We start from the raw sequence: 26,197 nt of genomic DNA on the forward strand, positions 1-26,197 counted from the left end.
AATGGACTCTCTGGCCAGATATTCCATTATTTTGCTAAGGATTGATGTTAGTTTCACTGGATGGACTTCTGAGAATCACTTGTTCTGTGGGAATTTTAGCAGCTCGTTTATTTTTCCTTTTTCTCCAACTCCCCGGTAAACAATAGGGGAAAGCGCCTTGAATGTAGAATCAGTGGTCCTGAGTTCAAATATCAAGTAATTGTTACTCTGAGTGTGACTTTGGGAGAGTCCCTTTGCCTTCTGGAGCTTCAGTTTCTTCATGTGTTACCTAAGGGCTTAGATTTAGATCAAAGGTTATTAATCTGGGATACAGAGAACCCCATGGCATTCATGGATACATTTCAAGGGGTCCATGAAATTGGATGGGAAAAATACATTTTTATTTTCACTGATCTCTAAATGAAACAGCATTTTCTTTAATTATATTTAAAAACACCATCTTTCTGAGAAGAACCCATAGTCTTCACTAGACTGACAAAGGGGTCTAAAGGGTTAAGAACCACTGAATGATGTCTAAGATCAGCCTGACAGAGGCTACATTTTTTTTTTCTGAAAAGACCAGAAAATGCATGCTTTAGGCAGACTACTCATTCATTAGCTTTCAAGGAGAGGGTGAGCCATCAGACAGACTGATTTGCAATGGTGTAAACAATCTGCTCAAAATGTTTATTTCTTCCCAAATATTCAAGTTTTCTCCATCTTTCTTAAGTGCATCTTTCAAACAAATTCAGGCTTTTATTGATTCTGGAGTTAGGCCAATCAATTACCTGCCCCTCCCAGGGCAACAGTGAGCTGGCTTTACTTTGGGGATTTTTTTCTTTCTTCCCACAGTGTATTTTCAGAAGGTTGTCATTTAGCAGATTGTGCTTGACTCTGCCAGAAAAGAAGGAACCACAGGCCAGACTGCTACCAGAATGCTGAAAATGCATCAATATGCGAGAATTGTGAGCATGGTCCCCACAGCTGTCTGTGAGTATCGAACTTGATATCTCTATGTTTTCTGCCCATCTTCTCAGAGGCTCTTCTGCCTTCTGTGGTTATGGTTCTTTATGCATAGTCTATGCTATCTGCTAGGGCAGCGATAAATCAACCACGAAGGGTGGAAATTGAGGTGTTTCCCGTGTTCGGTATGAACAGAATTGAACCTGTCACGCCCACTGTTGGCACTCCTATGTCAGTGACTTGGCTGCTGGGGTCCGTGTGTGAAATGTGATACAGGAAGTATTGGGAAAGGACCGATGCCTGGTTAAGGAATCATTAGAAAAGGGAAAGTCAGTGGTCTAAAAGGTCAGTCTTTGTTTTGCATACTTGTTAAGCAGGAGTAATGGCTTTGATATTATAGGTATGTACATATGAATGTGGCTGTGCATTGGACTCTGGAGTCAGAGGACCTGGGTTCAAACATCACCTCTTAGACTTGATAGTTGTGCGACTGGGCAAGTCACTCAAACCACTCTGGACCTTATTTTCCTTATTTCCATAATGAGGAGGTTGAGTTAGATCAGGAATTGTTAACCCAGGGTTCAAAAACATGTTTTAAAAAATCTTTTGATGACTGTATCTTAATGTAATTGGTTTCTTTTGTAATTCTACGTGTTTTGTTTTATGTGGTTAAAAAAATTATTCTGAGGAAGGCGCCATAATCTTCTCTGGATTGCTCAAGGAGTTCATGAATGGCACAGAAAGGGTTAACAATAAACTGCTGGATTAAATAGTTTCTAAGGCCCCTTCCAGCTGGGGATCTATTTATTTGTAATCTTATGGGCCAATGACTAAGGGCGTCTATTTAAAGTTAGGTAAAGCTAACTTCCAAGGACCAGTTTAATCCTTTCACTTAGGAATATTGCATTTCTCTAATCAATAGTGATTTAGAGCATTCTTTCATATGACTATAGTTGACTTTAATTTCTTCATCTGAGAACTGCCTGTTCATATCCTTTGACCATTTATTAATTGGGGAATATTATTTGTATTTTTAATGCAACAGTTTCTTATAAATAAATAATATTCCATTATATTAAAATATAGCAGTTTGGTCTGCTGTTTCACAATTTATGGTCATGCATCTATAAAAATATGGTTTCCTCCCTTCCTCCCTCCCTTCCTTCCTCCCTTCCTTCTCTTCCTCCCTCTTTCCTTCTTTCCTTTCCTCCCTCCCTCCCTCCCTCCCTTCCTTCCTTCCTTCCTTCCTTCCTTCCTTCCTCTTCCTTCCTTCCTTCCTTCCTTCCTTCCTTCCTTCCCTCCTCCCTTCCTCCCTTCCTCCTTCCCTCCTTCCCTCCTTCCTTCCTTCCCTCCTTCCCTCCTTCCTTCCTTCCTTCCTTCCTTCCTTCCTTCCTTCCCTCCTTCCTTCCTTCCCTCCTTCCCTCCTTCTTTCCTTCCCTCCTTCCCTCCTTCCTTCCCTCTCCCTCCTTCCTTCCTTCCTTCCTTCCTTCCTTCCTTCTTCCTTCCTTCCTTCCTTCCTTCCCCTCCTTCCTCCTTCCCTCCTTCCCTCCTTCCTCCTTCCCTCCTTCCCTCCTTCCCTCCTTCCCTTCCTTCCTTCCTTCCTTCCTTCCTTCCTTCCTTCCTTCCTTCCTTCCTTCCTTCCTTCCTTCCTTCCTTCCTTCCTTCCTTCCTTCCTCCCTTCCTTCCTCCTCCCTCCTCCCTCCCTCCCTCCCTCCTCCCTCCCTCCCTCCCTTCCTTCCTTCCTTCCTTCCTTCCTTCCTTCCTTCCTTCCTTCCTTCCTTCCTTCCTTCCTTCCTTCCTTCCTTCCTTCCTTCCTTCCTTCCTTCCTTCCTTCCTTCCTTCCTTCCCTCCTCTCTCTCTCTGTCTCTCTCTCTCTCATCTGTTGGACATTTGGACCTTTGATTTGCTTGAGGTACATGACCACTAGTAGTGTAACAAGCATGCTCTGGCCCCTTTTCTCAGAACTAGGCCTACTATATCTGTTCCCAGGGTGCTAGGGTTGAGGAACTGAGACTATCTTTTTTCTACTGTCATTGACTTGGGCCCCCACTGGCTATGTTTCCCCCATTTGTTAGGGGTCCAGTTACTAGGTGGTATGTATAATTGCTTCTGGATCTTAACTCATCTGTTTCATCGATCAACTTTTCTGATTTGTTACCAGTCCTAAATAGTTTTGGTAACTATTACTTTATAGTTTAGTTTGAGATATGGTAATGTTAAGCTCTATTCTTTCCTACTTTTCCTATCATTTTCCTTAATATTCTTCACCTTTTGTTCTTTCAGTTGAATTTTTGAATTATTTTTCCAGGTCTACAAAGTAACTCTTTGGGAATTTGATTGAATGATAATAAATCTATAAATTAACTTATGCAGTATCATTATTCTTTATATTGGTGTGGCCCAAACATGAATAATTAATAACTCCTCAATTTTTAGAGTCTTTCCTTACTTCTCTAAAGAGATCTTTGTAGGAGTAAAGCAAAGGGAACAAGCATTTATTATATCTATGTCTACACCTACATCTATATCTACAATGTATTACGTCTGAAAAATCTGAGGTAGACAAAGGTTAAATGAATTTCCCATGACTTCAGAGCTAATAAGTGTCTGAGGCTAGATTTAAACTCTGTTTTTCCTGACTCCAGGCTTAGCACTTTATCCACTGTGCCACTCAATTCTTGGATGTTTTGGGAGATAGTGTCCCAGATATTTGATATGTTTTGTAGTCATCTTCAGTAGCACGTCTTTCCTGGGTTTTCTAGTAGTAACAAAAAGAAAGGTTGTTGATTTTCTTGTGGGTTTATTTTATATCCTGCCATTTTACTAAAGTTACTAATTTTTTCACTTTTTGTTGAATTTCTACAATTCATTAAGTAAACTATCATATCATCTTCAAATAAAGACAATTTTGCCTTCTCTTTGTCTTATTTTCTCTGTTTATTTTCCTTCTCTTATTGATCTAGCTACAATTTTATAGAACAATAACAGTTGGATGACAGCAGAAGCAGTTAGAATTCTTGCTTTCTCCCCGATTTTATTGGAAAGGTATCCAGTGTTTCTCTTTTTCAAGTAATACTAATCTTTCTTTCTTTCTTTCTTTCTTTCTTTTTCTTTCTTTCTTTCTTTCTTTCTTTCTTTCTTTCTTTCTTTCTTTCTTTCTTTCTTTCTTTCTTTTTCTTTTTCTTTCTTTCTTTCTTCTTTCTTTCTTTCTTCTTTCTTTCTTTCTTTCTTTCTTTTCTTTCTTTCTTTCTTTCTTTCTTTCTTTCTTTCTTTCTTTCTTTCTTTCTTCCTTCCTTCCTTCCTTCCTTCCTTCCTTCCTTCCTTCCTTCCTTCTTCCTTCCTTTTCCTTTCTTTCTTCTTTCTTCTTTCTTCTTTCTTTCTTTCTTTCTTTCTTTCTTTCTTTCTTTCTTTCTTTCTTTCTTTCTTTCTTTCTTTCTTTCTTTCTTTCTTTCTTTCTTTCTTTCTTTCTTCCTCCTAGGCAATGGGGTTAAGTGACTTGCCTAGGATCACCCAGCTGGTAAGTGTTATGTGTCTGAGGCCAGATTTGAACTCAGGTCTTCCTGAATCCAGGGCTGGTCTTCCATACACTGCACCCCCTCGCTGCCCCATAATACTAACTTTTAATTTTAAATAAGCATTGGAAATGCTATTAAGGAAAATTCTTAACTCCTATACTTAAAAACACCCCCATAAATGAGTGCTGATTTTTGTCAAAGATTTTTTTTCTGTACCTACTGATATAATCACATGCTTTCTATTTTGTTATTCATATCGTTTAATATGTTTATAATTTCCTGCTGTTGAAATATACATGAAAATTCATTAACCCACTCTGGTTATAGTGAATAGTTTTTTTAAATATTACTTTAACCTCTTTGATATTACTTTAAAATTTTTTGCATCAATATCATTAAGAGATATTAGTCACTATTTTCTTTCTCTGTTTTATCACCCCTTGATTTGGGTATCAGAACCATATTTGTCTTGCAGAAGGAGCCTGGTAAGATGCCTTTTATCTCCATTTCTGGAAACAATTTATGTGATACTGGAGTTAATAGTTCTTTGTATGTTTGATAGAAGTTGCCCCCGAGAATTTTTCCTCTGAGAGTTAACTTACGGATCTTTCATTTTCTGTTTCTGAGACTAGGGATATTTAAATGATCAGTTATCATTCCATTTTATATCTATTTTACAAATGGACAAAGTAAATCTCAGAGGGGTTAAGTGACTTGCCCATAGTTGTAGAGTCAAAAGCAGGATTTGAACCCAGGTTTTCTCCACTTTTAGTCTAGTTCTCTACTGACTATGGCATAGCAACAAATTGTTTCTTCGCTGAATACTGCTTCTCCCCTTTATAATTATTTTGTCTTGACATAGTAAATACATGCCAGACATTCAGCTTTGGAATGATTTTACTTTGGCATTATGGAAGAAAATAAGGTGCTCCATATTGTACCCACTTCATTTTGGGCCAGATAAAGTAAGCTCTGCTGTTTATTCAGATTGACTGTAAGATCGAACACCTTCCGAAGAGCTGTACCAGCACGCAGACGCTCTAATGAAAACCATTAGGACTTGAAGCCTATGTAGGAGTTTTTGGGGTGGGGTGGCGAGAAGTGGCATTCTAAATGAGAGTTACATGTAAGTGGTGGGTTTGGACAGGGAAGAACTCACCTGTGGCTTTGGGATGAGGGGTATGTAGGGAAGAAAGATTGCTTTGACATGATTCTATTGCTGTTCTCTGAATTTTGACAGCCTAGATAAAACCCTAGTTGTCCTATGGTGGTCATAGAGGTTAAGGGCCTAATAAGGTAATAAGTCCAAACTTCTCCTCCATACTGAGAATTTTCTGACCAGACTCGAAAGACCTCTTGGATGTTTTCAAGCTATAATATCAGCCAGATCGCTACACGTTCACCTGGGCAACTATGATGGAAATCCACCTCTAGCCTGAGGGTCCATCTTGCAAGGGCTCTTAGGCATGCAAGGCCACTTGTATATCCTTCCAGGAAGAACTTGTACAACTATTTCCCAAATGTAACGAGGGAGTGAATGAATGAAAAAGAATTTATTAAATTCCTACTATTTACCAGGTACTCTTCTAGGTTCTAGGAATAGCAACCTAAAAGTGAGGTGGTCCTTGTGCTCGTGGAACTTAGGTGCTAATTGAGGGGGGAAATAATGCATAGGGGGAAGTGGTAGATAGGGGATTTTGTTTGGGAAGTCACAGAAGTGGTGAGGTGAGCCATAGGGCAGTCGGTAGTCATACCCTTTCAGGAAAGCAATGACAGGCTTAATTTGATTATTGCTCATAGAAAGGTAGAAAGGCATGTGTGTGTGTGTGTGTGTGTGTGTGTGTGTGTGTGTGTGTGTTTTGCAGGGTGGGTGGGAATAGCAGTGCTGTTTACAAGGTAATCCAAGATGTCCAGGGTGAATGCCTGTGAGTAGTCAAAGCTGTGGACTCTCAGATGAGTGCACTGGGGGCATTTAAGATCTGGAAATTAATCAGGAATTTTGGAGGTGGCCATGATATCATTTCTGTCTGTGAAATGTATGCATGGGCCAAGGAGTCAGTGGGGAGGGAAAATGGCCTCCATAACCCAGTCTCTTCTTACTCTTCAGCAAATGTCATCCTTTATATCATTGGCTTTAGTGCTAATCTCCCTCTCACCAGGTCAGGATTCTACTCTTTGCTGGCAGTGGAGTTGAGTGGTTGAGATGTCTTATATTAGTATTCCTGACATGCATGGAGGTATGTGGTTGGGTGATTTAAGAAGAAGAAATAGTAGTGGGATTTGTTGGTAGATAATTAGGCTGGCTACAATGTTGATGCCTTAAAAAAAAGTAATTAACTTATTTATTTAATTAAAAAATTTTAATTAGCAAGCATTTATTTTAACTCCCCTCCACCCATCATAAAAAAGAAAAAAACAAAACTCTTTCAGGTTAATGTATAATCAAGCAAAGTGAATTTCTACACTGGTTAGGTCTAAAAATATGTCTTATTTTGCATCCTAAGTCCACCCCCTCTCTATGTATTGTGCATCATTGGTCCTCTGAAAGGGGTCCTTGCATTGATCAGTATTTTCGAAGTCTTTCAAAGTTGCTTATGTTTACAATCTTGTTTTTGTACAGAATGTGTTGGGGCTATACGTAGGATCACAGGATTGCAGCTCAAAGCTAGAAGGCACCTTTGAAGTTTGTTATTCCAACCTCCTCATTTTACGTATGGGGACTGAGGCCCACATTAATTGCCCAAACTCACAAGGTGATAGTTGTGAGTTGGAATTCAAACCCAGGTCCTTAGCTCCAGAGCTGGGGATCTTGCCACTGTGTAATTGTCTCCTGTTGAGTGGATCATGGGATTGGTTTTCTGATCTATGACAATCACGCCATTCTGAAATAGTCTAGATTGCATCTCTGAAAAGTCCTGTGACTTTTCAAGGACCCCTGGGCTTCCCCTTCACTCTGCTGTTGTATTCCTAGGACTTTTGGGACTTTCCATCTGCATTCAGTAGAAATAATCTTGGGGGGCAGCTAGGTGGCACAGTGGAGAGAGTACCAGCCCTGGAGTCAGGAGGACCTGAGTTCAAATCCGGTCTCAGACACACAACACTTACTAACTAGGTGACCCTGGGCAAGTCACTTAACCCCCATTGCCCAAAAACATCTTAAAGAAGATGCATCACCATTTCCCTTGCTGCTGTGTCCTCAGGATCATGGGACTTTTCCTTCAGACCTGCACCTAGAACCTCTATACTCTATATATTGCCTCTTCCTATTAGAATGTGAGGGTAGTTAGGTGGAGCCATAGTACGTAGAGCAGTGGCCCTGGAGTCAGGAAAAGCCAGGTTCAAATCCAGCCTCAGTCACTTAGCTGTGTGACCTTCTGCAAATCACTTCACCTTGTTTACCTCAGTTTCCTCATCTGCAAAATGAGCTGGAGAAGGAAATGACAAACCACTCTAGTATCTTTGCCAAGAAAGCTCCAACTGGGGTCATGGAGAGTTGGACACGATCGAAATGCCTGAACAGTAATTAGAATGTGAAATCCTTGGTCTCTACCTTTCTTGTGCATCATCGACTCTTGGCATAGTAAGCACTCATCACATGCCTTTCCATTCATTTGCCAGTCTAAAACTCCCACCCCTGGCCACCACTTCCCTATATGTGTTACTGCCTCCTGTTAGAATACATGCTCCTTGAGGGCGGGGGCTGTCTCACTTCTGTACTTGTATTTTCAACTCCTAAAACAGTTCCCGGCACATTTGTTGTTGTTAGTTACTCATTCAGTTGTGTCCAACTCTTTGTGATGCCATGGACCATAGCATGCCAATGATGTCCATAGGGTTTTCTTGGCAAAGATACTGGAGTGGTCTGTCATTTCCTTCTCCAGTGGATTAAGGCAAGCAGAGGTTAAATGATTTGCCCAGAGTCATACAGCTAGTGTCTGAGGCCAGATGGGAACTCAGGTCTTTCTGACTCCAGATCCAGCTGTCTATCCACTGTACCATCTAGCTGCCTCTGGCACATAGCAGACACTTAATAAATGCTTTTTTAAAGCTACTTCATTTTAATTAATACTTCATTTAAAGAACAATGTTGTATGGAGAAAAGGACCTCTGAGTATATTCCAATGTCTCAAATGTTTAGGAACCCATCTAAGGAGAATGTCCCATGAGGAAGAGGCAGATGTGAGTAGTAGTGAGGTTGGTGCTATTATCTGACTGGCTGCTGCTGGTGGGGTCAGTTTTCTAGTTTCCCTGAATCAACCTAGACGCAGCCTCTGATAAGATAATTGTCTGAGTCTCTGCCCCATCACCCTTAAGTGATGCTCTGAGAACCCCAGACATGACAGTCACGACTCTAGGCTAGACTTCTTAGTCCTTGAAGGCAGACAGGGTATGTGTCATGGGAGGGGAATGAAAGACTTTTTTGAGTTTAGTCAAACATCTTCAGATATTTTTCAAATAGTCTGGGCTTGGCAGATCCCAAAAAGTACTCTGCCAAGACCTCTTTCCTATAATTTTTTTTTTAAAAAGTGCATTTCAAGGGAAATTTAATCTGTATATTTCTGATTCTGCTACAGTCATCAAAAATCTGGATTTTAAAAAGAGCTGTTCAATGTCCAAGGAGATTTATAAAACCTTCTCCAAGTTTTATTTTGCTCTATTTAAGGTTGAGGCAGTCAATTAAATGTTGCCTGTAATGGGAAATAAGAAATGGAAAAAACATACAGATACAAGTACTTGCCCATATACGCCATCTTCAAATGGCCAAATGGAACCTGCTCCAAATCAGAGAATGATGGTGATGATTGATGATGATGATGGTGATAATGATGATGATGATAATTGACATTCATGAAGTACTTGCACAATTCATAGGAAACCAAAATGTGGAGCTGGAAGGGCTCTAAGAAGCAACTAGTCCTTACTGCTGAGGAACCAAGCTTGGAAGGGGTTAAGAGAAATGTCCTGGGTCACACAGATAATGAGTAAGCAGCAGAGTTGAGATGGAACCAAATCTAGCATTTTATTCTTTATCTGATCTGACCACCATCATAACCCTGTGAGGTAGGTCCTACAGGAAGTACTATCTTCATTTTCCACGTCCAGGGAGGACGGATAATCAACCACGTGATCCTAGTTAGTGGTTAAGATGGATTTCTGATAGTCCCATGCGCACACCGCAGAGTAGGCATTCTCTCCAACAGCAGAGGACATTCTGGACTTAACAGTGAGCTCTCTATGACTCTCAAAGAACTGGTCACCTCTTTCTCCTTGCTCTGTCTCCTTTGTTGGCACCAAAGCTTATGCCATTCATCCAATGGTTTAGGGTACGTAGACTGATCCAACCAGATTGTCTCTTGGCACCCACCTATTGGGGAAAAATACCTTGGGTCTCTCTTCCTTGTTTCTAGTGAATTTCCGTGAAATTCAATCACACAAGCAGGCTATGATACCGACGTCTTTAATCATGACAATGAGAAAAGATATAAAATCAGCTCCATAACTTGTTTAATGTAGTCTGGCTTCTGTTGGACTCTCTCAAACGCAATAGTCCCAAACTCTTTGACTATAGGCAAGCCAAACATAGACCTTGAAGAACCCACAGTTAAGGTATTTGGACTAAAACTTCCTTGAAGGCATCTAGAGACCCCTCAGATCTACTGGTAATTGGATTGGATGCCGAGTCCTCTCTTGGGGGAGTTTGTCTTTGCCCAGTGCTAGATGCCCTGCCTGTGGTCATCTGCTCAGTAACTCATGCCACACACTCACCTCTTGCCCCTGGGCCTCTTTCTCCCCAGGGGATGTAGCCTCAATGCTAAAGTCTTATTGTAGGAAAGCATTTGCAGTGCTAGGAGGCAGGCTGTGGGTGGCCTTTTTGGTCTTTCTCATTCTTCTCCTTCAAAAAAGTTCACAGTAGCTTATTCCTCAGCATCACTTCCCCCTAACCTGATCCTAGCACTATCTGCTGTAAACCTTGGTGGGCAGGCCTGGGTTTGGGGATGATTAGCTCAACTGGGCATTCTTTCTCTTTCTCCTTTGACACCCAGAGTCTTCCTCTTGCTACTGTAAGGATCAAGGTCAGACAGAGAGAGGAAAAGGGATCAGAGTTGAAGAAATTCAGACTGAGATTGAGCACCTTATTCACGGTCACCCAGATAGAAAGTAGTGGAGGTAGAATTCAGATTTAAGAGTCCTCATTCCAAGTACAACACTCTTCATTTTAAAAAAATTAATTTAATTTTTCTAATTAACAAAAATTTGTTTTTTCTCCTTCCTACCTTTCTCCATAGAAAAAAAGAAAGAAGACCAATTCCCATATTGGTCTTGTATAAAAATGTATCCTAATTTGCACTAACTCCATCAAATCTCTCTCAAGTCATGGATAGCATGTTTCAGGATGAGTTGTAATAGGGGCTGGGCATTGTATTGACCAGAGTTCATAAATATTTCTTTTCTTTTCTTTTTTTTTTCTGGTGAGGCAATTGGGGTTAAGCGATTTGCCCAGAGTCACACAGCTAGTGAGTGTTGTGTGTCTGAGGCTGGATTTGAACTCAGGTCCTCCTAACTTCAGAGCCAGTGCTCTATCCACTGTGCTACCTAGCTGCTCCAATAAACATTTCTAAGTTGCTTGTATTCACAATGTTGTTATTTTGTATAAATAGTTCTGCGTCTTCTCACTTCACTATGAATCAGTTCATATAAATCTTCCAAGGATTCTCTGAACTGTCTCTTTCCTCATTAGGAGGTCTGCATATCAATTAAATCACAGTTTCTACCCAAAAAAAGTTGTGTCAGTTAATAGGGTAAGGTTATTATACATGAAAGGTTTTCAATCTGGGATCCATGGAAGGTGTCTGTGGATAGACTTTTCCTCGGAAGGGAAAAAATCATATCTTTATTTTTTACTAACATTGAACTAAAATTTAGAACTTCCTTTGATTATGGATGTAGACAATGAAGCATGATATTTCAGCACCTGTGACTTTTTCACCAATAGAAATCATAGGTATTTTCATATTACCTTACAGCTGTTGTAGATGTTTTGAAGTGTTATTTATATTCGTTGTTGCTTTGACTGTGGTTACCAGATGTGCTGTTGGATTTTATGAGATCACAGTCTTCCTCTCTGCAGACTGTATTTTAATGTAGCTATTTTCCTTTATAATCCCTTGTATTTCATTTCATGCATTTAAAGATCTTATTTGGAGAAGGGCTTTACCAGACTGTCAAAGGGGTATATGATTCAAAATGTTTAAGAGCCCTCAGTCTATATTCTATTCAAGGTCCCTTTCAAATATTACCTATGTTATCTCCAGAAGAGACGAGCAGAGGCAATGGAGCAGGCTTGCTGCAACCCAGGAGATCTCTGCTCCCTAAAATGATGTCCCTTTTCTTCCCTGGCTCCAGCCAAAATGCAAATAAGAAGGACATGAAAACTTCACTGCTCTAGACCCAAAGAATCCAGACAGAAACAGGCTGTGATTAAACTTTGTTCTATCGGTGAATAAGGTGTTCTGTTCCATCTTCTTTCCATTATTATTTGTGAATCCCTATCTATCATGTGAACAGAAGGATGTTAGTTGAGTAAAGCAAATGAGAAGGTGTGGTCACTGTCTCTCCTTTAAGAAAATTAGTAGGGTAAGAAAAATTTACTTATGGCACCTAACTCTAGAAAGTACTCACTAAATAGATTACAATTGAAATAAACATCTAAGCCTAACGACTGGGGAGAGGTCAGAGTGTACTGGTAAAAGTTTAACAACCAGTTCTCCAGAAAAAAAAATTCACAGCATACTTCTAAGTTTAATCTGAATTATTCACATTTTTCCACTTTTTCTTCAGTCTAGAAAATTAACAAAACAGTAAGCCATGCCCTGGTCTGTAGAGTTTGCCAGTTTCTAAAGTGTAAATGCTCACACAGAAAATAGCAATTGGCTTTTGGGCGCAGGTTAGAGCTGGCTCCAACATACCTCCGAGAACGGCTAAACAAATGATAGCGTGTGACTGTAATGGAGCACTGTTATGCCATAAGGAAGAATGAAATTCTTCCCAGTTTAAGGGAAACTAGGAAGACTCTCTTTGAACTGACAGAGAATGAAGAGCACTAGAAGCACAATTATATAGAATGACGACAACGTTATAAAGGCAGACAATTTTGAAAGGCTTTAGAACTTAGATCAATGCAATGACCTGCTCTCTGTCCCCGCCTCTCCTACACAATAAAATGAAATGGCTCCCTCTTTTCCCTACGATAAAATATGAAATCCCTTGTTCGGATTTGAAATTCTTCACAACTTAACTCCAATTTATCTTTCCAGTCTCATTGCAAATGACTACCCCTCTCCAGCTCTGAGACCCAATCAAACTGGTCTTTCTGTACTCATACATGCCACGTCATCTGCCATCATGCACCTTTGCACTGGATGTCCCTCATGCCTGGAATGCTGTCCCTCTTTACCTCTGACTCATAGTAACGCTTTGTTCCTGCAAGATGCTTCTCAAGCATTAACTTCTAGGTGAACCCTCTCTTGATTCTCCCCTTCCCCTACCTCGTGCCCTCTTTCCCTAAATACCTTTTATTTAACTACCTTGTATATATCTATTTGTCTAAAATACAAGTATTAAAGATTCTCTCTCTTTCTCCTCCCTTTCTCTCTCTCTCTTTCTGTATATACACACGTACATACACATGCATGCACACGTACCCCTTCTTGTGTCTCCCATTAGGATGATGTAAGCTCCTAAAGAGCAGTGATTGGTTTCTTCTTTGCACATGGATCTCTAGTGCCTGGCACAGTGCCCTGACACACAATGCTTAGTAAATACTTTCTAATTGACTGGTTGATTGGTCATAGTTCAACTGCCTCATTTTAAAGATGAGGAAACTGAGGCCAAGTAGGGTTAAGTCACTTGTCTAAGTGTAGCTGTGGTAAAGCTCAGATCCAAAGGCAGGTCCTGAGATTCCAAGTTCAATCAACCTTCTTCTAACCTTTTTGTTTTACAGATGAGAAAATGGAAACTCATCTAGGTGAAGGAGCTTGTCCAAGGTTACCAGATGAGTCATTGGATAGAATCCAGATCCCCTAGCTCCTGGTCCGGTGGTTTTCCCACTTCTGGATATGGAAACCATGTCAATGAATTGTTCAGGCAAATTGTTCAAGCTCTTCCCACATCCGTCTTCCTCACCCATCCTCTCCCCCTGACATTGTGTGGTTAATAATAATAATAATAATAATAAACAGAAGCAGCTCAGAAAGACTCATCTTCCTAAGTTCAAATTGGCCTCAGACACTTACTAGCTATGTGACCTGGGCAAGTCACTTAACCCTGTTTGCCTCAGTTTCCTCATCTGTAAAAATGAGCTGGAGAAGGAAACAGCAAACCACTCCAGTATCTTTGTCCAAAAAACCTACAAATGAGGTCACAGAGAGTTGGATATGATTGAAAGGACTCAACGACAACAACGACAGCATTCGTATAACACTTTCAGGGATTACAAAGCATTTTGCATATGTTATCTCATTTGATTAGCACAATAACTGTGAAGTAGGCATATTATTATCCTTATTTTACAGATGAGGAAACTGAGGCTGAACAAGTTTGAGTAACTTGGTGTCATAGTCAGACTTGGGTCTTCTTGGCTCAAAGTTTCCCCGTTGTGCCACCTGGAGGGCTATAGGAAGGAGCTGGCTTGATGGTTTTCTCTTAGATGTCTTGGAGCTTTGAAGAAACAGTGTGAGGCCTGGCAGGACAGGTGACCCTGCAGGGCCAGGAGGGTAGTAGAGTGAGGGGACAGGCTTTCTGACCTCTGCTCCTGGGGGCTGACCAGGAGCACAATCAGCTTCACAATAACTAATAATTAGGGGAGGAAAAAGGTCACCAGGACTCCTCAGGCTGGTCGCTACTGCTTGTCTTGCTGACAAATTGTCCTGGAGTTCAGCAAAATCAGTCTCTTGCAAAGATCTATGCACCATTAATAAACATGACAGGGCATGTATATACAAAGGAATAATTTAGAGGGTATTTCTAGGAAATTCAATCATTTTAAAAGCCTGTGCAATCAAAGAAGACAGACAATGCAATGTAATAAAGAGAGTACTGAACTTTTGGATCAAAAAACTTGGATTCAGATCCAGACTTCAATCTTTAGGTGCTGTGTGAACCACAGGCAAATGACTGACTCTCCCTGAACCTCAGTTTCTCCATTTGTTGCTTTCTTTTTGTCCTTGGTTCTCAAAGAGGACCATGACATCAGGGAGGTGATGCCATGATATGAAAGTGAATTGGATTTAAGTGAAGGAGGGCTGTGCAAAGTCACCAGCCTCGCTTTCTCCTCCGGAGCCATCTGGGTGCAGTGGCAAGATATAGATCAGGATGACTGCATCCATGGCCTTGGATACAGTAGGAGACCCTTTTAAGCTAAGGTCTTTCCCGTGGCTCAGTTTGACTGAGGCAATGTCCATTCAGTGATTAAGGCTAGGTAGAAATGAGGCAAAGAATGACCTCTTTTTTACCTATTCAAACAAAGTATCAGTCTGGGAGAGGCAGACCCTCAGGATTTCTGTCCAAAACAGAAACAATTGTATGTTCACTCTGAGCCAATCAGGGCCCAAACAATGACGATGTCGGGCTTAGCCTATGACCAGCTGTAGGCCAATCAATGATAGGCAGAGTGATTGGGTTTGTCATAGAGAAAGCATGAAATTCTAGGCATGGTCAGACAGAAACTAGGCTAGTGCCGCGGTTATCAAATTCAAACAGAAATAGATCCCTCCTGGCTGCATATTGATTTAGGAAACCAGAAATTAACATTATCTATGTTGTATTGTATTGTTACTTATTTTATGAAACATTTCTCAACTAAATTTTAATCTGGTTCCTGCTTCACTAGAGAGCTTTGCTTGCTGCTGGGGGCCATAGTTTGACATCTTTGCTATCCTCCAGTGGTTTCCAAGAATTTTGAGCATGAGGATTCCTTTTTAACTAAAAAAATATTCTTGGATATTCACATGAGAGTAATTTTACTGCTAGTATCTCTTGAGTGAGAAAATACACTGACAGAAAGGTGCTCTAAATTCAGCTGTGCTTTTAGATGAATGCTTATTTTCTGAAAATCCAAATGTTAAATACACACATTTGAAAAACACCAATGCACAGATGTATAAGCCTCGTTATTTATTCAGTCCACAAAAGCTATGTTTGCTCATTTATTACACTGGATCATTTAGTTATTTAATGAGAGGGACCCTTGCAAAAACTCTGCAGCCCCACCTGGCTGGGAATTATTACACTATACCAAGGCTCTTAACCATTTTCGTATTCTGGACTCCATCTTTGGTCTGGGGAAACCAAAGATCCCTTGCCAGAATATTGTTTTTAAATGCATAAAACAAAATACATAGGATCATAAAGGAAAGCAAAGGTTAATGAAAATAAAGATGTCTTTTTTCCCGTCCAAGTTCATGTACCCCATAAAATCTATTGACAAACCATGGACCCTGGATTAAGAACCCCTGAAGGTATAGACTTTAGGTAAGCAGATTTCAGAGATTTCTGGGATGAGAGGGATTGAGAATTTGATTGTGGGGGACTCTAATGAGCTCATGAGAGAGAGGAGAGTCTATCAAATGAAGTTCTGACCACACAGAGGACAGTTGCCAAAGATCTCAAGGAGGAGGGGCAGCAAGGCTCACTGGATGGGGAAGACCTGAGTTCAAATCCCATCTCTGACTACCTGTGTGACCCTGTAAATCGTTGAACTTTGATCTGCCTCAGCTCCCTTCTCTGTAAAGTGAAGGGGTTGGGCTCACCTGCCTCTCAGATCCCTATCTATATCTAAAATCCTATGACCTTGTAAGAAGAGAAGAGGGAGGCAGGAGTCCATATGTGTGCACTAGGGGACCTTTGAGGAACTCATGTATAAAACATGAACAAAGAGACAGGCAGGAAACACGGAAAGAAGAGGGAGACACACACACACACACACACACACACACACACACACACACACACACACACACACACACTGGCAAAGTCAAAGGAATGATAGAAACCTGGAAGAACAGGGTGTAGAAGGTTAAATCCTAGAATGAGCTGAGGCCCACTAACAATTTTAGGACAAGAAAAGGGGCTTTTTAAGGTGTTTGAAAAAAAAAAGAAGGGCTAGGCCTCTTAGCTGGAGGCAGATGATGGAATGATGACCCTGACCCCCTTATTTTACGTCAAAGAAAACTGACGTTCACAAAAAGGAAGTGACTTGTTCAAGGTCACATAGCAAATTGACAGCAGGTCTGGACAAGCCAAGGCCTTGAAATGTCCAGTCTTTGAACAATCCCAAGGTTCTGAAAATTAAATAATGCATTTTCAAAACCAAAGGAAGGCAGTTACTCATCAGTGTTTGAAAAATGACAGGCTGGGCCTCCGAACTCCACAGCAGATGGATCTCAGCTCCTACATGTGGCCAAATACCTTTGGTGACTTCAGTCAATAAACAAAACATTCTCTGTTCACTGTAAAAATAGCACCATACAATGGCAGGGATGGCAGAGGCCTTAGAGATCACCCTGCTCGTTTGAGGGAAGGGAAAACCGAAGCCCAGAGAGGTGAGCTCCTGAGAGATCACACAGCATGTCACCTTAATAGTCAAGCACAAAAGTGAGCGAATGGTGTGAGATTTCAGGAAGTGCTTCCAAATATCCATTTTACATTAGCAAACACGTCAAACAATTCACCTGTGAAACAAAGGAAAAATGGAAATTATACTATAATCGGTTCTAGTGCAAAGCAAGTGAGTAATGAGCTAAAGTAATTATGTGGCCCTTGGAAACATAAATTGCTATGGGCATCTTAAACAGAAGAGGCAATAGCTGTTGAAAAATGTAGAGAATGCCAAAGAGCGTTTTCTGGTTGAGAGTATGGAGACCTTGCAACGTGGTAGGAAGAGCTGTGGGCTAGAGGGAGCCAGGGAGCCAGGTACCTGTTCTGCCTAGACCACTAATGAATCTGGGTAAGTCCTGTCTTGTCTCTGGACTTCAGTTATCTTCCCTCTGAAGGGAAGTGTTTGGAGAAGGTGATCTGCAAGGCCACATCGATTCAGGAAGATCTGAGTTCAAATCCAGCCTCAGATACTTACTAGCTGTGTGACCCTGGGCAAATCACTTAACTCCATTTGCCTCAGTTTCCCCACCTGTAAAATGAATTAGAGATGGAAATGGCAAACCACTCCAGTATCTCTGCCAAGAAAACCCCAAATGGGGTTGTAGAGTCAGACATGACTGAAATAACAACCAAAAAGAAAAAAAGGGAGGAAATTGAATGTGATTGCTTCTAAGGCCCATTTCAACAATAGATATAAATGGCAGATATATGACATGAACCTAGGTCCTCTGACCTCAAATCTTCATTTTACATATGCTTATGTACTTGGCTCAGGGTTACACAGCTGGGAAGTGTCTAAGGGAGGATTTGAACCTTGGTATTCCTGACACTAAGGTTGGATCTCTATGCACCACATTATACTGCCTCTGATAGGTATGGGTAAATCATGCTTTTGAAAGCTTGGGAAGATTTTTTATCTTTAAGGCTTTTAAGACTTGACTCAGAAGCCCTTGGCTTGCTAACGGGAAATACTTGGTAAATGAGCATGTTGATGGATGCTAACTAGTTCAGCTGATTTGAATGAGTATAGGTACTTAATTTAGAGGGCAGAGAAAAATGATCAAGCTTATGGTTGACTTTAATTAAATAAGTGGCATGTCACAAAAACTGTCCTGTTGAGCTTTCCTCCTCAAGTGTGGATGAAAGGCAGATTTCAAATACTTCAGACAAAAAAGAAATAAATAGGATTTCATGGAATAAAATTCTACAGGGGAAATCAAACCAGAAGGAATGAGAAATTTTCAAGAATGAAGTTCTGAAGACACAAAATAAAAGGAAGAAAAGGCAAATTTTCTGAAGAGACCAATGAGGATGCATAGGGAACTCGCCCCTCACCAGCCAACTTAGATTTTGAAAAGACGTGTACAGAAAATAGTAACAGGATCAATATGGAACATGGTGTGCTACTCCAAGGTGTAGTTGAGACTCAGAATATGTTTCGGGGATCAGAGAAAGCAAAAGGCAGCAAAAAGTGGAGTTTTTCCTTATTAGAGAAAAGAAGAAAATGAAAGAATGGACAGGGCAGCTGCATAGGGATGCTGATAGTCGGCAAGAGGGAAGCAGGGTTGCTCAATTGTTACTTGGTTCTGTTTTCTCTGCAAAGGAAAGTGACCCCTGCAGTGGGAATGATGGAACAAAAATGTCGGGCAGGGACCGCTACCTCAGGAGATATAGTACGATCCTCTTGATGGATTCAAGTCCCTGGTCCACATAATAATAGCTGGATAGCAATTTGTCACTGGGCTGAACGCCACAGAACAAGATGATGTTATCAAATACAAGAGGCCGAGAGACTGGAGCTGTGATTTTCCCCCATGAGGAAATTCCCTCTACAAAGGCAGGTTAAACACCTTCTCTGCAACTTACAACCTCAAGAATTGCCTACAAATAGCGCCATAGACAGAAGATTTGAGGTCAGAGGACCTAGGTTCATGTCATATACCTGCCATTTATATCGGTTGTTGAAATGGTCCTTAGAAGCAATCACATTCAATTTCCTCCCTTTTTTTCTTTTTGGTTGTTATTTCAGTCATGTCTGACTCTGTAACCCCATTTGGGGTTTTCTTGGCAGAGATACTGGAGTGGTTTGCCATTTCCATCTCTAATTCATTTTACAGGTGGGGAAATTGAGGCAAATGGAGTTAAGTGACTTGCCCAGGGTCACACAGCTAGTACGTATCTGAGGCTGGATTTGAACTCAGACCTTCCTGATTCCAGGTCCAGTACTCTATCCACTGTGCCCCCTAGAGGTCTGGGAAGTACACATGACTTGCCCAGAGTCACATAGATAGTGTGTTTCAGAGGTGCACCCTGAACCCAGATCTTTTTGGCTCTAAGGCCAGCTCTCCAGTCCCTGCAACATGTTGGCTCTCTTATAACAATGTTAACAACAATAAAACAATAGTAATAACATTCTATGTAGGCGATGGAAGCTACAATGTAGTTGACTATATACATTGTCTTATTTGAGCCTTGTGACAGTCTCATGAAAGAAGCAAAAGCCCATTGCCGTCCTTCCATTCCCTCCTGCCCCACTCAAGGGGAGCTCAGATCCACCAAATGCCAGAACTGATGGTCTTGTGCTCCTGTTTCCATTTCCATCCCAACAACTGGACCATTGACTAATCCCTCCGGGTTGGCCCTCTGCTCAGCTGTTTATCTTCCCATGGGATCCAGATTGTGAGCTGGGCAGACCATCTGTTGTCCGGTATCCTTGTTACGTGACCCACCCAGTGTGTCTTCATATGGCAAACTGCCTCTGGTATACCAGCCCCCACCTGCTCCTAACCCTCTGGAGAGTTCTTCATTTGTCATGGGGCCATGGAGGAGAATTCCCTCCACTGTTCTCCTCCTCATGTGCTGGGTGTCTGCATTTTTGCTCTTCCTGGGGAGCCAACATTTTAATGTAAAGATCACTGTAAGCAAAGCTGAGGGTTGGAGAGTTGCTATTATCCCCACTTTACATTTGAAGAAACTGATGCCCAGAGAGGTGAAGGGAGGTAGAGCTGTAGAATCACAGATTTTAGTTGGAAGGGACCTCGGGGTCATCCGGTCCCTTCATTTTACAAATGAAGAAACTAAAGCCTAGGAATGTTGAAGCATCTTTACCAAGTCACACAGGTGGTGTCCGAAGTGGGTTTGAACTCAGGGGACCCCTGACTCTAGAGCCAGTCCCATGTCATCAACCATGGCTCCTCCTGGCTCATGGCTCATGACAGAGACTTGTCTGGTTTTGAGGAGCAACCCTGGCACCTCAGAAGGATCTCATGGGTTCTCATACTCCCAGCTGGTTTCTCTGCTGTTTGGCTCATAGACTTAGAACCAGAAGGGAACTCTGAGGTCATCTAGTTCAACTTCCTTCATTTCACAAATGAGGAAACTGAGGGCCAGAAAGAGGACCTGTCCCAAGTCATAGAGCTTCTATACAGAGGTGAGACACCATGGTGTAGTGATGTGAGTAGTGGACTTGGAATCAGTGAGACCTGGATTCAAAGCCTACTTCTGCCATTTACTAGCTATGTGACCCTGGGAAAGTCAGTTTCCTTCTCTGGTCCTCAATCAGTCAATAAACATTTAATAAACACCTACTATGTGTCAGGTGCTGTGCTAAGCCCTGGGGATAAAAAAAAAGAGGCAAAATATAGTCTTTGCCTTTAAGGAGCTTACAATCTAATGGTGGAGACAATATGTAGACAAATATGTACAAACAGGAAAAAAACAACAGGGAAGGCACCAGAATTAAGAGAATTTGGGAAAGCCTTCCTGTGGAAGACAGGATTTTAGTTGGGCCTTGAAGGAAGCCAGAAAAGTCAGTAATCAGAGTGGATGAGAGAGAGAGAGAGAGAGAGAGAGAGAGAGAGAGAGAGAGAGAGAGAGAGAGAGAGAGAGAGAGACAGACAGACAGACAGACAGACAGACAGAGAGACAGATTTTGTATTTGATCCTGGAGGCAATAGGGAACCACAGGAGTTTGTTGTGTGGGTGGGTAGGTGTGACATAGCCAGATCTATGCATCTGTAAAATGGGTTGGAAGGTTTGAACGCTAAGGTTCCATCCAGCCCTAGGTCAATGATACTACCGAAGATCTTAAATGGCAGAGACAGGATTTGAACCCAGGTCCAGTCTCTTTCCATTCTATGACTGGCTTCTAGCCAGGGTGAAAGGTGGCATGGAAAGACAGATTCCTTTTCCTACTTTTCAGTGAGGCACTTTAGTAGATTTTGCTTAAAGGTTTGACATCCTGTTACGATCCAGCCATAGGCTAAATATGCTAGCAAAACGAACTCTGATCTCCAGCAATGTTAGGTCCTCTCTCAAGGGGGGTGGGCTGCTTGCTGTTGATGATGCCAGGTGATATTTGGCTTGGTTACTCTGCGATCTGCTGGTGGAAATTATCATGATGAATTAAACACAGAGGGAGCCCTCTTACCCCACAGTTATGCACATTTATCATTGGCTTCTGCTCCATAGCTAGGAATTGGGGGAGGAAATTCACAGGGAACATGACAACCAGACAAACTTGCATAGTCAGAAGCAGCCAATCATCTTGCTTTTTCTAAAAGGGGAGGAAAGCCAAGGAAAAGGCATCCGAAGCCCAGAGTCCTCATCTAATGGCAATCTTTCAATAGCCATGTGTCCTTGGGCAAATCCCCTAACTCTAGGTCTTAGTCTTCTCATCTGTAAAGTGGAAACATCGGACAAAATCAGTGGTTCCCAAATTTTTCACGCTGGCAAAATCTTCCGTTAAAAAATATTTGGGAGAACATTTTGCAGAAAAAAATTTTTATGATCACCTTTGAAAATGTCCATGCCATTTCTTCTTCTTTGTTGGTCTGGACCTATGGTTTCACCAATTTAGGCAGCAGTTTCCTAAGTGGGGGCTGGGTTCCCTAAGGGCTTATGTCAAGACTTCAAGAGGAATGTGATCAACTGGGGGTGGGGTGGGAAAAATATGCCACCCTCCCAGCAATAACTGATAATGGGGCTTGTCTCGAACACAATCACACCAACCCTTCTCCCATTGTTCCACAAAACTCCCTCATGACTCCTCCTCCTAATGCTCTGCTAGCTCCCAACCTCTTCCTTCTTTCCCTGGCTCAAGGCAATTATAACCCTGCTGTTACCCAGATAGTCACAGAAACATCTATGCAAGTGCCAGAGGGAAAACTCCCTTCATCACAATGTACCCACTCCCTTGTATCTTAGATTAGATCACCTTATATTTGCTACAAGCACCCCTCAATGAGTCAAACTCTATACTCTGAGGCAGTGATGCTAAGCCCACAAACCCCACCCCTTCTTTTGGTTTTGGGTGGGACAAAGTGCACAGATGTCCAATTTATAAATACACAAACCTACAAATATTGAGGGCTTATCCTCAATTGTTTTTATGTTGCTTTAATGTTTTAATTGTTTTAATGATGAAATAGCTGGCCCAGGGGATTCCACCATAAGAAAGCTCACTCTACCAAAGCAGATGAACCCTGTAATTTATGGTCTTAGGGAACTGTGGGGCGGGGGAAGAGGAAGGAACACTGAAAGGATAAATGTTTTGCCCTGGGTCCCACAGTCAGTAATGTCAGAGGCTGGACTTGAACTGAGCTTTTCTTAATTATCAAATTGGGTCTCTATCTACGAGGCTATAGGGATGACTTTTAAATAAGAGGCTTTCCTGACTGTCTGAGCTCTTTTGATCTTCTTATAGAAAGAAATAAAAAGGAAAGTGGTGTTGATTGGGCTAAAGGGAAGAGGGTAAGTGAGGGGCATTTTAGAAAGAACAGCTTTAAAGACCTTCAGGGGCCCAAGGGGCGCTCCTTGAGATGCACTGAACTGGACCATCTCTAAGGACCCTTTCTTGCTTGTATATTAGACACCAGAGGGTCTAAAATTCTAGATTTTAAAAGTGGTTTTTGAAGGAAATGGAGAACTCTCAACATTTTCTTTTTTTTTATTAATTTATTTGGATTTATCAACAATCACTTCCATATGTTTTTGAATTTAAAATTTTTCTCCCCCTCCCTCCCCACTACCCTCCCCAAGACACAATCTGATATAAGCTATACATATACATTCCTATTAAATATATTTTCACATTAGTGATGTTGTAAGTAAGTAAGAATTAGAACCAATAGGAGGAACCACCAGAAAGAGGAAACAAAATTCAACAGAAGAAAAAAAATAGCAAACAGTGTGCTTCAATCTGCATTTAAACTCCATAGGTCTTTCTTAGGATGTGGATAGCATTTTCCATCACGAGGCCTCTGGAGATGTCTTAGATCCTTGTGTTGCTGGGAAGGGTTAAGTTTATCAATATTAGTCATCGCACAACGTGGCTGTTAGCGTGTACAACGTTCTCTTGGTTCTGCTCACTTCACTCAACATCAGACCACACAAGTCTTTCCAGGTTTTTCTGAAGTCGGCCTGTTCATCATTTCTTACAGCACAATAGTATTCCCTTACATTCATATACCACAACTTGCTCAGTCGTTCCTCAATTGATGGGCATCCTCTCCATTTCCAATTCTTTGCCACCACAAAAACATCTCAGCATTTTCAATAGCAAAAATCACAGTCTTCTCCCTAAGCCCTTACTCTCCTCCAAACTTCTCTTTTTTCTAATCAGGAAACTACCATCGTTCCGATTGCCCGGGTTATCCACTTCAGACTCATCCCAGACTTTCCTCTGTCACTGTCTCCTGATGTCCAATGATTTGACAAGACTTGCTGATTCTATTTCCAAAATTTCTGTTGAATCTATCTCCTCTGTCCTTATGCGGCCACTACTATAGGTCAGGACTCAGACCCAGAACGCACTTGGTCTATTTTAACAGCCCCGTGATTGGCCTCCCTGCCCCCTTTTCCCTCTGGCTTTTTCTTCTGGCCAGTCTTCCTCCTGCTATGTTGTCAAAATAAAATTCTTATGCCCCAGATTTGACATGGTGCTCTCTTCACATCTCAAATATTATGGCCCTAGAGATGGAAGGGACCTAGGCTATTTCCCTCATTTTAAACAGGATGATACCAAGAAGTGATATGGCTTTGGATTACAAAGGCGTTGATCTAGAGTCAGAAGGGACCCTCATTTTACAGATGAAACTGTAGCAATGATTTGAACCCAAGCCCTTTGACCCCAGATCTTCAGTGGCTTCCAAATACCTCTATAACAAATAACAAACTTCTCAACCCTACTCAATGTAATGTCCTGACTTCTACATCTTCACTCCCCTTTAACATACTCTGCATTCCAGTCCAATTGGCTAATCATTCTCTGAAGTTAGCAATGTCTCCTTTCCCTGTCTCTCCCAGCACACTTGGAAACACTCCCTCCAACTCTTAGAATTGTTAGCTTCTTTCAAGGCTTAGCTGAGGTGCTTCATCATAAGGAAAGCCTTTTATAGGATCAAAGGAACACAGTTCTAGAGCTGGAAGAGACCGTCTCTCTTATTTTACAAATGGGGAAACCAAGGCCTAGGGAGATCAAGTGATTTCCCCAAGGTCACACAGGTGGTAAAGGTCAGAGTGGGAATCTGACCTCAGGTTCTCTGACTCTAGGGCCAAGGTCTTTCCATAGGTACCCTGAAGGTAGAGATTGTGGCCATCTTTGATTTTGCATCCCCAGGGCTTACCACTTATTCCTCATAGGTGTTTGTCACATTGACTCAAGCATCAGAGACAGCGGACAGAATCTTATCCAAGTAAGTGAAAGACAGCTAGAAATGCCCTTAGGGACTGCAGCACAGAAGTAAGAGTTAGGCCCCAGACCTGGAATCCCTCACTCACTTTTACTTGGATATTAGTAGGGTTTTTTTTTCTCCAGAAACATATTTTCTTTAGAATTCTCCTTAGAGAACATTTCTTAGGCTAACATTCTTTTCCCCTTTCTTCTCCCAAACCAATTCGGAGTACTCAGTGACCAAGTCACTGTGGTTTAAGCCTGGAAATAGTTTCCTTTTCTGAACGGGGATCCTGGCTTATCTGTCTTCATGTGGCTGGACCTGAGCCTAGCATGAGGATTGCAAGGGCTTCTGTGTGGCTGGGGCCAGAGCTGCTGCTGCAGAGATGCTGTGATCATACTTACCTGCTGCTGAGCAGTCGATTTAAACTCCATGTGCTCACTTGCTCCTTTTCCCCCTTGCAAAGACCCCCCCCCCACTCCCCAGCTGCTGCTGTTGCTTGTCTGAAGCCCAGGCTTTGAGGGCCATCTTTTGAAGTCTGTAAAAAGTGTTAGGTAAATTACTCAGGTTCTTTCTTGCGAGGAAATGGTGTTCTTGACAACCCAGGTTTGCCACGCTGGGTTAATTACTTCTGGATGCTAGAGACAAACTCAACAGAATGACAAGACCGAACAGGGAAAAGGACAAAAATTTGTGTTAGGAGAATCTCTTGACAACCAAGATCACTGGAGGTTCCAGGATGTACAAAGTTGAACAATTTTTCCGCACTGAAAACAAATGGAAAATACCCATAAAGATGAAAACAGCAGCAGCTGGTGTTCATAGGCTCTGCCTGCCCTTATGGAGACTGGATTCATGATGTTGTATGTGACTTCTCCAAACACTGGAATGCATTCCTTAGCAGACTGTGGGACACTTGGGAGAGGGCAAGAAATAATGGCTAAAATTATTTTTTGAGTAAAATTCCAGCAGAAATACAGCCACTCTTGTCAATGAAAGTAAAATTCAAATGAAAGTCAGGTCAACTTGTGCTTACTATGTGCCAGGTTCTGTGCTCAATACTGGAAATGAACATTAATAAAAGCCAAACTAATTTAGTAAATTCATTCAAACTCATAGTGGATGCGGTGCAGTGATTATTTAGTCCAGAATTCACAAACTAGGTCAAATTTGAGTTGATGAATATAAAATCTGGGGGCATTTAAAGGGCATAAAAAATAAAAGTATGTGTGGAATCATTGTTTTTTTTTTTTCTTGGTGAGGCAATTGGGGTTAAGTGACTTGCCCAGGGTCGCACAGCTAGTAAGTGTCAAGTGTCTGGTGTGAGGCCGGATTTGAACTTAGGTCCTCCTGACTCTACACCTGATGCTCTATTCACTGCACCACCTCGCTGCCTCTGGGATCAGTGTTAAA

General features: G+C 41.6%; 1 protein-coding gene across 1 annotated transcript in view; it reads right to left on the minus strand.

Annotated features, from left to right (window-relative positions):
* LOC144457604 (uncharacterized) overlaps positions 1 to 25,218 on the minus strand; it is a 191,428-nt gene extending 166,210 nt beyond the window's left edge. Inside the window, exon 1 of the mRNA XM_078155434.1 lies at positions 25,189 to 25,218. Within this exon, the coding sequence (XP_078011560.1) occupies positions 25,189 to 25,218 (30 nt within the window). The remainder of the gene's footprint in view (positions 1 to 25,188) is intronic.
* Between the last annotated feature and the right edge of the window lie 979 nt (positions 25,219 to 26,197).

The sequence above is a fragment of the Phascolarctos cinereus genome, unplaced genomic scaffold (genome assembly GCF_003287225.1).
Source record: "Phascolarctos cinereus isolate Bilbo 61053 unplaced genomic scaffold, phaCin_HiC Scaffold_5;HRSCAF=322, whole genome shotgun sequence".
NCBI lineage: Eukaryota > Metazoa > Chordata > Mammalia > Diprotodontia > Phascolarctidae > Phascolarctos > Phascolarctos cinereus.